Below are 12,726 nucleotides of genomic sequence, written 5' to 3' on the forward strand. Positions count from 1 at the left end.
TGCAAGGCAGTCATGATGGACCCCTCTCATAGACGGCCATCTTCGTAGGAACATTACAACTGCGTATTCATCTCCATCAGGTATGTGTGCGCGCAGTGTGCAAAATGTTCATTAACATATCTATTGATACCAACAGATACTACCCAGGTGGGTCCTGTTTATTGTTACCTAGTTTGCTGACAGGAATAACCATTTTGCTGATATAAATGACACATTGGGTGTCACACCTAACCTCCCCACCCCTCCCCCACCCTCACCCTCACCCCCACCCCCTCCCCTACCCTGCCATGTCCCTGACCGGGAACCTCGCTGTCATTCATAACGGTTGTGCCTCCTCCCTACTGCTCACTTGCAGAAGATTCAAGGCCGCTGCTTTGTATCTCTCCAGCGATTCATGGCTCTCCTTCGTGTTCCGGAGGGCTGTCACGGCGTCCCGATACCCGCTGACCTCCGGTGACCTCAGGTAATCCAGCTCTTCCCCCGGGCTCACGTCGCCGGCAATGTTATCCTGAAATGATCCACCACAAACAGTAAGTGTGCACAAAATGGAGTTGGCTGTAGATTTTGCAAATACACAATGATTATATAAATGTACTGCTGTTTATAGTGGTGTTCTCTAACGTGGCGCACTTTCGACGTTTCCCCCGACTTTCTTCATGCAGTTTTGCCAAACTTCTTTGTTGACAAACTTCAAATTCATTCAGTTAAATACTGATACTTTAACCTTAATAATTCTTGCTGTTGAACCTTTGTGAACAATTTCAGTGTCATGAAATTTAGTCTGAAATTCAAAATGGTGGCGTCCAGAAATTGCCTCACGTGGCGGACTTGAACAATTCTCGGAAAATAATAGTGATAAATTTTTTCAAGAACAGCACTGTGTCCATCCCATTGTTAAGACCGAAAGGTAGGATTATGTAAGATGTTGATTTTTGGTAGATTTTGTTTGATAAAACTCTCTTACAATTTTTTTTTAGTGAGCACTTTTGCTACGTATTTACCTTGCTCTTCATCCTAGCCAGCGCAGTCATAACAGAACGGCGCGATGCACTGATGTCCCACACGTACTCCTCCATGTCCTCCTCAGTTATATCTGCTTCCCATGGCTCAGTAACCTGCAATGAACAAGCGTAAATTGTACATTCAGGTGCATACAAGAAGCCAGAAGCAAACAGGGCCCCAGTTTGTGGCTTTGCTTTGCAAACAGCCAATCCATTAAAGGTAGAGTATATCATTTGCAGCTATCCAAAAAAGTAACTGACAAAGTTATTGTTAAAAGCATACTTGGTTTAAAGACAGTAATGGCACTAATCTCCCTGTGAAATTATTCCTTCTGGCATGCTGTCATTTTAATGAAAGCAATAAAAGAAGGTCATTTCCAAAGATGCATCAAGTGACATATTTTTGGAAATCTCCGTTAGTAGTTGGTTTGTAAGACTCCATCCATTAGTTATATCTTACCCAGGCTTCATGGAGGAGCACAGTCATTAAGTACATGGCATAGTCCAGGTTCTGCTTTCTGACCGGGCACCTAAAACGAGTGAGAAAAAGAGGTAATAACTACCGCTGGGTGAGTAACTCACTTATTCGTGTACTCACGAGTAGTTTATGCTACTCGTTCTACTCTCGGTTTTTCATCTACTCGAGTACTCGTCCTGGCGCGAGTAGCAGCAGGCACTCGCGAGTAGCAATTTAGAGTTTAGGGTTCACGGCTTAGTACGTCCCCTGCAAACATGGAATCACTCCCTCCACCTCTCTCTCCCTAGGACTCAATTCGTCCCGCCAAAAAATTAAAGTTACTGACCCAAAACATCACACAGTAAGGATATCTCAGTGCTGAAAAATGGGGTGCGACTTGCACGCTATTTGCTTGTAAGCTACTTCACGTCATACTAACGTGTGTAATTTTTCTGCTTTGATGGGAATTTTTGTTAACTGCTCGCGAGTACTTGACTACTCACGAGTAAATTCTCTGCGAGCAGTCGAGTAGAAAAATCCACTATTCGCCCAGGCCTGATGAGTAAATTTGGTAACACCTGTTTTTTGGGTTGGGGTGGGAGATACACCCTGTATATCCGATTGTTTTGTCCTGACTTCTTACCTATCTGTGGTGAGCGTCAGTGTCTCCGTTTTCTTGTTGTACCTTTTGCCGGCGAGCTGAACCAGCTTCCAGTGGGCGTGCTTGTCTAACGGAAGATCCCTCAATTTGAGCTGAGATTTAACAAAGACAATTCGCCATGAAAAAAAATATAGATCTCAAGCTGGCTGTCAGTTGTACAAAGTCAAAAATATTTATAATTTATCATGAATGAAGGAATGTTATGCAATACAATATGATTATATCTTTCCTGTACTTGTACTATTTATGCTTTGAGAGCCAAAACAAAACCTTATTGCGCAACTTGCGCAACATTTCAACGTGGCACAACATTTCAGTTATGACAATTTCACAAAACTTTCATAGTGTGTAAGTCCACGACTTACACAACAAATTGGGGCCTTACTTCCGCGATCATTTTAGGTGGCTTAAGCTGTGGCGTAGCGACTGAAAATTACCTATTTTACCAGCAAATTGTGATCATCGTGGAGTTTATTATGCAGCTGCGCGATAAATTTGTTACGTAAGTCCTATGCATGGCATAAGTTATACACTGTTTTTTTTTGTGAAATCGGCTGCACCTCGTTCACATTAAACTTTAGAATGGGCAATAACCATAGAAAAACATTCTGTGATGGCTGGTTCAAGGGAATGCCCATGCGCCAAGTGAATTCATATTTGCCCGGACTTGAAATGTGTTCCACATTTTCATCCCAAGCGTGAAAACGTGACACGATGGCGCAAATTCACGTTAAAGCTCCCGTTCGTACCGCACATGAACCGGCCCTTAGCATGGCAATAACGTGCCTTCAATGTGACGATTCTGGCATCGGGATGTCTTAGAGATGCTCCACTGAAGACGTAGTCTGATGTGATCACTTCCAGAGGGAAGTGCTTCTCACAATCCTCGTCAGTTTCTAGTCCTTCGGGCCACTCGGTGCAAAACTCTACAAAAATCAAGAATTGTTGTCAACAATGTTACTGAACCCTTGCTGTATTACGCCTTCCAGAACACTTCAATAAAGACTCTATTGTACCAAAAATTGGTACAAGGTTAACCCCGCAAGAAAATGAAAGTCCACACTAATGGAGGGGTCACAATTTTGAATCTGATCGTCTTATGATAACGTCATTTGTATAGACCTTTGGGAATGTTGTTAGCTACATTTTGATACCCTGTTTGCTACCAAAGACTGTAAATTGTCCAACACTGACAGCGGTTTATGAAAAATGATGCAGTTTGAAAAGTTGCAAATCGGTAACCACTTTTGTCAACAAAAAAGCAACTTGTACCTTGTTAACTGTAGACTACTGAATGCAAAATACGTACCTTTGAGTGCTGCGCAGTGTTTCTTGATTGCAGGGGGAGTCAAGTGAAGGAAGTTTGGAATCTAGAAACAAGGAAATAACAATGTTACTTTACTCTTGTAAGATTTGCACTTATAAACAAATATCCTTTTATTGTTTAATAGACGATTTGAGCAAAAAAACGTCTTAGCCAGTGTAAAAAGCTTTTGTCCCCTGCTCCCTTTACATCACGGCAGAGTTGTAATGACTCTAGTCAATGACTCGACTCGAGTCAGATCGAATCACAATTTTTGGTGACTCGAATCGACTCAAGTCCCAACGGGTAACTGACTTGACTCGAGTCACTGTGAGCAAATTACTCAATTCGACTCAAGTCCCTCATCAAGAGCCTTGACTCAACTCGAGTCAAAGGCTAATAATACTTAAGTCCCCAAACTGTGCGAAACTATATTTGGGGTGTTTTACGGTAAAAGGTTATTAATTAATGTCGGCACTCGTACTTGGCATTACAGACAAGTTGTGGCCGCTTATAGCATACAACTCAACTTGAGTCACTTCCTTAAATGACTCGATTCGACTCGAGTCACAAAATTCAGTGACTCGTCACAACTCTGCATCATGGATGGAATTCCTACATTTTCTTAGCTTTTGGTGAAATTTAGCCCAAAGCTTCTTCTTACCAAATATCTGTATTAACATTAACTTCTGAGGCTGATGCCATCAATTCCTCCGCTGTGTTGCAGTTCTTTCACTAACTTTGCGCTTTCTTTGTACATTCTGTGTTCTTTGAAGTGGCAACAAACTCTATGTAAAGCCCTACGGGAAGTAACAACTGGATTCTTTTCCTTTTTAGGAGAACAAACCTTGAGTAGCTCAGCGTTTCCATACTTGTGCGGCGGAACACCTCTCCTGACCGGGTAGCCCATCCTGAGAGGCAGCGGCACGGCAGACCACTTGAAGGGGGCTGCTGTGGGATAGACGTTACTCCAATCCTGGTCCTCTTTCATTCTCAGCTCTCTCGGGGGTGGCAACTGGCCCAGGGGGAAAGAAACATCACAGACTTATGTCGGTGATTAAACATGCAATACAAATGCACATATGCACACAGCAGAGTTTTCCTTGAAAAAATAGCAATTTTAGTCACACGCACACAATCGTACTTTACATAACTCTCAAGTTCAAGGCACTGTCTTTCCCTTTGTCCCTTTCATATAACACTCTCCCATAGACTGAACACACAAACCCATAATCGAGGACTGTTTTCAACAAAAGATGACGGCTGGTAAGGACAACAGAGTATCTGTTGTTCTTAAAGGATTTCGCTTACCGGTTCTCGTTTTCTGAGCTTTTCCTGCATGGCTCGCATGGCTTTCCCTCGCAAGGAATGCTTAGAAACCCCTGCCAAAGATGAATAGTGTACATGTGTGGTCAACTGCTGATGTTAATCAAGCAATAATTATGCAATTTAGGAAGCGTGTGTGAGGTAAAATTGTCTGAGGCATTGTCCAATAGTGACAGCCTTATTAGGATTGTAGTGTATACTGGAGTGCACTATGAGGGTGCACTATACACGAAGGATTGACAGAAGGAACATTTGGGGGTAAAATGACGGTGACAGCGCGGCGACAGCACGCGAGCGCGAGTGACGCGACCCGAAAATAAACATGGCGATCACCGCGGTGTGTGCCGCACTGAATTGCAAGGCACAAACCACGCAGGAAAATCGTGTTTCTACCCTAAGAATCTCTTCAAAATTGCAAAAGAAGTGTCATTAGAATTGAGAAAGTCTGCTTTTGATTGTAAAAGTGATTTTTGAGCAATAAAATACATTTTTGACTCAATTTAATCAAAACAAAACAGGCATGACAGGCAGACAGGGGCCCTACACTTCACGATCGCCAGTAAATTGGCCACATTTTATGGGGTTAGAATTTCATGCATGTCGAGTGTACAATTTCAATTTGTAAGTTAACCTGTTATTTAACCATGTTAACATTAACAAATAACACACAAACATTGATCATCATGATCATGTCACTGCATGTTGTCAATGGTTGATAAACATGTTTAAAATTGTTACTGTAGATTGTTACATGACAACATACTCTCGATTTCGGAATCAACATCTGGTAACGACGTAGACACAAGGGAACTGTGTTGGCTATTCCGCCTGATGCCTTGTAACTTAACAAACTCCGTTGCCGACGAAACAGAGCAATTCCGCAGACAAAAACACGGGCCAAACAGGCGCCGGCATGCGACCCAGGAGGCTGCCATTTTGTTTTGAGAACAACTGGAGGGCGCCCTTCAGGCTGCCGCACTACTCGCAAATGACTCGACTCGACTCGACTCGAGACAGTGCGAGCAAATGACTCGACTCGAGTCCCTCATCTGATCAGAATGACTAGACTCAACTCGAGGAATGCGTGACCCGAGTCCCAAAAATGAAAGCAAAACTGCACAAAAAAAATGTTTGCATGACTTAGGCCTACACCGGTGCCGGTTTTTGTTCACGTCACGTTATTCATAATTAAATCTCATTTTGAATTTGAATGCCAATTGTGTGTGTAACCAATATCTGGTTCTCACTCAGCTGAAAGCTTCAAAGCATTTTTTTTTAACTTTCCATGAAACAGCTGCAAATTTTTTTTTTTTTTTAATGAACATGCACAACTTCTGATAGCAAGCAACAATTAAGTAATTCATTTTTCAAGATGAGTTGAAGAACCAAATAAGTTCATACGTGCTTCTTTGTGTATATCAATGTATGCTATAATTATTTTCTAAGGGAAAATAATAATTTGAATCCTCGCCCCTTATAAACAGGGTGGGTAAAAAAAAAAGCAGAACCCCCCCCCCCAAAAAAAATATATATATATCAGTGATGTAGTGCCTTGATGCTGGGCCTTGGCCTTAAGGCTGCCTTAAGGCTGGATTTTAGGGCCTTGGCCTTGGCCTCGAGGCTTGAGGGCTCAAGCCTTGGCCTTGGCCTTGGCCTTGAGGGTTCAGGGCCTTGCAATTTTGAGTCAAGGCTCTTTAAGGCCCATAGATTTTTGCATTTTCCAGATAAATCTGTTCGAAATGTTGCTGTTACCATTTTGTATTACCATGGGAGGAGGGAAGCACCCTGTTGATTTGTGTGCTGGGCACACTTCCACTTTTGTAGCATCACATTTTGTTACCATTGTAGTAGATTTGCTGCAAAAATATTCCGTACACTTGTGGGGCTAATGAGGTGATCACTTTAATTGCATATAACTATGGAATAGATCTGATTGGTTGCATATGTGTCCCTGATAAGTGCTAAAGATTTGCATGTATCTGTTTTAGATAATGCTGATATTTCTGACCATGTTGGGCCAGCAAATAAAAAATTCCCAAATCAGTTTCTTGGATCCCCCTTTTGTTACACTTGGGAGAACTGTGTGTCAATATAGAAGTACATGTAAATAATTATTTTGTTTAGTTAAACTATATCGAAAACCTGAACTTATACTTTAATAGATACAGTGCTGTCATAAAATGGTGTAGGCCTATGCGAGCATGTTGATTGCAATTAAAGAAATGCTGTTCTTCGTAACGAGCAATTCGTGATGATAAGGGCGGATCCAGGGGGGCCAAAAGGGGCCATGCCCCCCCCCCAAAAAAAAAACCACCGAAACCATTTTTTTTTATGTGATGTCGTAATAAAGGCAGGCAATGAGTACACCACCATCTTTTCCTCAAAAAACATCGATTAAAATGGTCAGAAATTGCCTCAAATCGCACCACAGAGCATCTCGAATCCAAAATTTTTTCGGGGCCTTTAAGCGGGCCCCAAAGCCCAAGCCGTCATTTTTTGACCCACTTTTTGGGGGGGGGGACCAAAATTTCTTTGCCCCCCCCCCCCCCCAAATTGTGCTCTGGATCCACCCTTGCGTGATGACGTGTCACTCATGTGACTATAATTAGTTCTATATCAGTGGTCATTTCATAAAACAGGGCCTTGGCCTTGGGCTTGAGGGTTAAGCCTTGGCCTTGGCCTCGAGGCTTGGGGGTCAAAGCCTTGGCCTTGGCCTTGGCCTTGAGGGTCAAAGCCTTTGCTCCAACACTGATATATATTTCTGTAAAACAATATGTAGCACCATAATTATTAATGACTGGAAAGCCAATTTAATAACCTACTTTTAGATAAAAAAAAATACTGAAATTGCTCAATCCGTTCAAAGAATATCACCATTTAAACACAATTTTTTTTTTTAAATATGAAATATATTTTTTTTGCGGGGGGGGGGGGGGGGGGGTTGGGTTCCGCTTTTTTTTTACTCACCCTGTAGCAGAAAAGCAGATTTACTGACATTTTCGAAGACTCTGTTTTTCTGCCTCGCTGATACAAGAAAAGCAAAATTTACATTTTAATAAAATCCATTTTCTGCTTTTTTGGTAGCTGAAAAGTTAAGCAGATTTTACTTTTCCGCCTTTGTTGGCAGACGAAAGAAAAAAGTCAAAATCTGCTTTTCTCTGCTCGAGAATAGAGCATGGCAGAAAAGCATATCCGATGAACGGTTTCGACGTGTCCATTTCCTGCTTTTCTGCCAGTTAAAAAGCTTTCAGATTTTACCCAAGCGGCCGATTTTGTTTTGCTCTGTTCCAAGTTTAAATTTGATGGTTTGTATCGTTGATAAGGAAAGTCGCGGGGAACAGTTGTAACTGCATGAGCTGGGCAGGTTTCAGCTTTGACGCGGGTCGGCCAAGTTGTATTTCATCAATAGATGGCGCTACATAAGTAAGCAAGTGCAACAGGGAAAATCAATCAATTTGCGACGTTGCTGCGGGACTGATACATTGATACCAAAGGGAATTTGGATTGATAAAGTAGTTTTATAGTAACTTAATTTTCCCTGAAAGTTTATTCTGAGACAAAACAATCAAATTTTTAATGAATATTTGACCTTAAAAAGTGTTAATAATATTGTATAAGTCATAACATGTGATAGAAGTGTGTTTTGATAATTGACTGTCGGCCGAAAGCCCCCTTGATTTAATTTGGACGAGTCCCTTGGATCCTGGTTGATTGTTGTGTGTAGTATAGTACAGGTTGGAAGACACGGTGAAGTGAAGTAAAAAGCTTGTTCTGAATTTCGCCAAAAATCATGTCTTCCATTACCTAGTTTATTTACAGCTAGGCTCAAATTCCATCCCCAGTGAAGATATGGATGAACCATCGAGGTAGTATAAAATGCCATTTTGATGGCAAAACAGGATGGATCATAATAAGTCGCCGGCATGACGGAGTTTCCGACTCTGTGTGTGCTCAACTACGACCGGGATGGAGCAGAGCAGCAGCGGTCGACCGCCGTGGGGCTACGGTTGCCAAGACCGCGTAAGCCGCGGCCGAGATCGCGCACCCATCCTCCTCGGGAGCTGGAGAGGGACGGGGCCGCGGCGGAAGCAAGGGATCGTGAAGGGCTGGAGTTTTTAGCCAGGGGTGTGCAAGGGAGTGGAGAGTACGGGGCAAAGACTCAACTTAATACAACTCCAGTAAGTAGGCGATTGTGAACAAAATTCCACTTTTATTTCATGATTTTAGTCCGAGTAACTAGCAATGACTAGGACTCTACGAATCGCCTTTTTTAACATTTGGACATGGTCGGGCGCCCGACAATGTCCCAAAAAAAAGGCGTTCGTAGAGTCCTAGTTACTCGTACTATTAATTATCGAAGTGGCTATCGTTACGGCAGCCGTTGTTTAGCGCCCTCTATGATACTTTTTTGATATGCACGCAGGTATATAATCATTTGTTTCCCCACGTTTTAGCGAGCAGTGTGACAGCTCAGTCGATAGAGGGTAGGATTTTGCACCGCGAGGTTGCGGGTTCGCATCTCAGTTTTGCACTCGAATTTTTTTCCTTTTCTAACCTAAGGCTTTGGAGGATTTTTTTTAAAAAGGGAAATAAAGTCCGAATTTCATCACGTTCAAATTCACTTTTTTCCTTCTAATTTTATATTTTCTTCTCATGTTTTTATAAAAGTTGCAGTCTACCGTAACGATAGAAAATGGGAAATGCGTTACGGCTGCCGTAACAATAGCCACTGCGTTTAATTATAGTTTTATCTTCAGTATTGGACTTACTCAACTAGTTAGCAACATTTGCTTTTGCTGTAATTTTTGATTTTTTTGATGGATTTGGGGGTTAGTAAAACTTTGTATTTTACAGGCTATACAGCAAATATTGTTTTTGAGAACATTCATGTTTAGCCTTTCGCCAAGGCCATCGTGGCTTAGACTCTTAGTGGTGAAGCTTCATTTAGGGGTAAAACAACGATGAAGACGACAAGATGCAACATGAAAATACAGATGGCGAGCACCATGCATGACACACCGTCAATGCCTGAAACCCACGGTGATACTCATGGTTCCAACCATAAAACACGTGAGAAAATCACTTGGCATCAACTGTAAAACGCGTGAGAAAATCGCATTTTTTTCACTGCTAGAACCCGTTCAAAAGTACACAAAATTGTGTCATTAGAATCAAGAGAAATCTGCTATAGGTTGAAAAAGTCATTTTGGAATAATACAAACGGAAAGATTTCCATATACGAAGTTCACTCAACACCCTGTGTACAAACCCTATGAGATTGGACTGAAAAATTCTAAGTGTTCTAAGAAAATGCTTGTTTTTTCTCACTGCTCAAATTGACTTTGATGACATGAAATTGCTATCTGGGGGCTTGTTAGTCAATACAGAGGAAAATTAGTGAACTTCGTATATGGAAATCTTTCCATACAAACATCCTTAATTGACTCTAATTCGACAAAAATTATAAAGGGGCCCATCACAAAGCAACACACTTTAATGTAAGTAGGATTGATTCTTTTGTTTTTCTTTAAATTCCGTTCCCTGTGCTATTTTTGAGTTTCATCCCAGAAAATAGAATCCCTTTTCTAAATCGAAGGGTTTATTTTACTGGGTTTGTGTGTCAGCACTTCCCCTGTGCATGCTTCATATGCTAAACGTAAATGAGTTTTCTTCCTTTATTGTTTATAATCAAATCATACATTTCTGATTCATACTTCACAACCCTGGAGGATTGTTTTTAAAAGGGAAATAAAGTCCGAAATTGCAATGGGCCTGATGCTGTCACCTGGATATGTTTAAGGGGGAAAAATGGCATCCGAATACAGGCTGAAGCAAATGTATCAGGTTTTATCTTACACGCCATCTTGTCGAAGCATATGTAAGACACTGTGGCATTTGATAGCATGTATACATGTAGTATGCTTGCTAGGCGCCATCTGTCTGAATAAACTGAACTTGGCATTCAAGACCTCTTGAAATGAAACCCGTTTCATTCGTCCATTGCCTTGATTGCGTTACTAAGCAAACACCCTTGACTGTCAACTGTTTGTTGAATCAGGGCAAAACAAGCTTGTTATCTGAACTGTGCTTTTGTTAGATTCAAGTATAACAGGTGTCATAGACCTTGTACCTGTACAAAATGGAATGAAATTGTAAACTTGTTACCGTCCAAAGGTTAGCCGAGGGGGGGGGTGCCCCCACAAATTCCCAGTGCCCTCCCTGGTGCCCCATCCCCCCCCCAAAAAAAACCTTAAATTTGCTGTCTTTTTAAAGTATCATTTTTGAGTAATGAAACAGAAGAGGAGTGAAGTTGACTATTTTTTACTCGATTATAATCCCCTTAATTATAATCCCCTTAATTCCCTTGACCCTAGGCCTACAGCTTTATGAAATGTGAATAAATTGGTAAGCCAAAAGAGTGCCCTTTAGCGTCAACAGATGTCCAGCCCCCCCCCCCCCCCCCCATCATATTCTAATATGCAGCACCTGGAAATTTTTGAAAAATTTTGTTTTGGGTCTGCCCTTGGTGTCTCCCCATATTATGTTGTTCACCCCCCCCCCCTGACAAAATGCTGTTTGATGTTGTGTGATAGGTTTGTTGAAAATATCGTGTGTAAAAAGTTGCATAATGTATTTCCGTTTCAAGAAAGGGTACTCTATACATGTATGTATCTTGCTAAAAAGAAATTGTAACAAAATGTTTTGTCTCCTTTGTGTGTTTGTTAATATGTCAAATCATTTGTATTTAACCTGTGATGGGCTTGAACACACCTTAGGCTCCTTTACACTGTCACTCAGCAACTTTACGCAATACCAGATATCCAATTCAGTAGTTCATCAATCAACTTGAACATGACAACAACATCCCTCATTTTGCTTTTCTTCAACCAGTACCGTTACGGCTCTTCCAAAAGTTCCAGCCTTCAAGCCTCAAGGGACGACAACCAGTTGAACCCCAAGCATTCCCACAGCTCCTACACCACCCCTGAGCTTCCCCAATGCATTCACAATGGGCACCATCGTAGTCTCTCGGAGCCGCCGCCTCGTGCCAGTGAGCGCGCTCACACAGCACCGACCTCGGCCTTCTCCTTGCCCGTGCTGCGACAAGGGGGAGCCGGGGACACCAGCCTGACGGTGAATGCTGAGCTGTTGCAGGATCCCAAATGGAACGAGTACCTGAGCGCCTGGGTGTCGGGGGCACAGGTGAGTGTGGGGTCTACCCGATGTTCCCCAGTACCGATGTTCCCCAAAATCCTTAGGATTAGGGTTAGGGATAGGGTTAGGGTTAGGGTTACATATAGGTATAGGGGAACATGGGTATGAACCCGTGAGTGTAGTCCTGTTCAAGCTATAGCGCATCCCAAAATACCCACAATTTGTTTTTGCGAGGCTCTAGCGTTGGCGCTGAAACACGTACCGACGTTATTTTTATACTATTTTAAAGCTTGGAATTTGAACTTTATCTCTGCTGAGTATTGGTTTGAAATTTAAAAGAGTTTTGAAATTATTTGCGTTCAACTAAAGGCATGTTGAAAACAAACTCAACTTATTTCAAGGAAAGTCAATGATGCGATACATCAGATATCTGATGCAAACTCGAGTCAACAAGCTGTTGAAAAAAAATAAGGAAATACAGAAAGTAAAAGGCAACGAGATCGTCACATCATGGACACGATGAAGCATTTCCACATTAGAAAAAATGCGCATGATTGATTCTCCTTGAAATCGGTTCAGTTTGTTTTGACATGCCTTCATTTGAACAAGAATAATTTCAAAATCCTTTTGAAAATCAAACCAATACTTACCAGGGATAAAGTTCAGACTCCAAGCTTTAAAATGATATTTTGCTAGATTATACTCTACAAGGTGGTCCAAAAAACCCTGGAACCTCATACTTCCACTACCCTGAGACTCAAACCACAGTTACCAATGCATGGAGAATCTTTTAGAACAAAAATGAAACCAAGATCGCGGGATT

General features: G+C 41.8%; 2 protein-coding genes across 15 annotated transcripts in view; one reads left to right on the top strand and one right to left on the bottom strand.

Annotated features, from left to right (window-relative positions):
• Nucleotides 1-262: 262 nt before the first annotated feature.
• LOC119722716 (28S ribosomal protein S35, mitochondrial-like) lies at nucleotides 263-5,733 on the bottom strand. Its single transcript, XM_038192972.1, has 9 exons — nucleotides 5,512-5,733; nucleotides 4,734-4,804; nucleotides 4,270-4,437; nucleotides 3,429-3,489; nucleotides 2,906-3,045; nucleotides 2,102-2,211; nucleotides 1,462-1,531; nucleotides 1,002-1,115; nucleotides 263-508 (listed from the first exon to the last, which is right to left on the bottom strand). The coding sequence occupies exons 1-9, from the start codon at nucleotides 5,681-5,683 to the stop codon at nucleotides 317-319; spliced, it is 1,098 nt and encodes a 365-aa protein (XP_038048900.1). The 5' UTR covers nucleotides 5,684-5,733; the 3' UTR covers nucleotides 263-316.
• A 2,741-nt stretch (nucleotides 5,734-8,474) lies between these two features.
• Nucleotides 8,475-12,726, top strand: part of LOC119722717 (titin-like) — a 34,797-nt gene continuing 30,545 nt past the window's right edge. For all 14 annotated transcript variants that reach the window (XM_038192973.1, XM_038192977.1, XM_038192974.1 and 11 more), the window contains exons 1-2: nucleotides 8,475-8,926; nucleotides 11,640-11,951. In XM_038192973.1, the coding sequence (XP_038048901.1) occupies nucleotides 8,672-8,926; nucleotides 11,640-11,951 (567 nt within the window). In that variant the 5' untranslated portion in view covers nucleotides 8,475-8,671. The remainder of the gene's footprint in view (nucleotides 8,927-11,639; nucleotides 11,952-12,726) is intronic.

This window comes from Patiria miniata, unplaced genomic scaffold (genome assembly GCF_015706575.1).
Source record: "Patiria miniata isolate m_02_andy unplaced genomic scaffold, ASM1570657v1 HiC_scaffold_16, whole genome shotgun sequence".
NCBI classification, from domain to species: Eukaryota; Metazoa; Echinodermata; class Asteroidea; order Valvatida; family Asterinidae; genus Patiria; species Patiria miniata.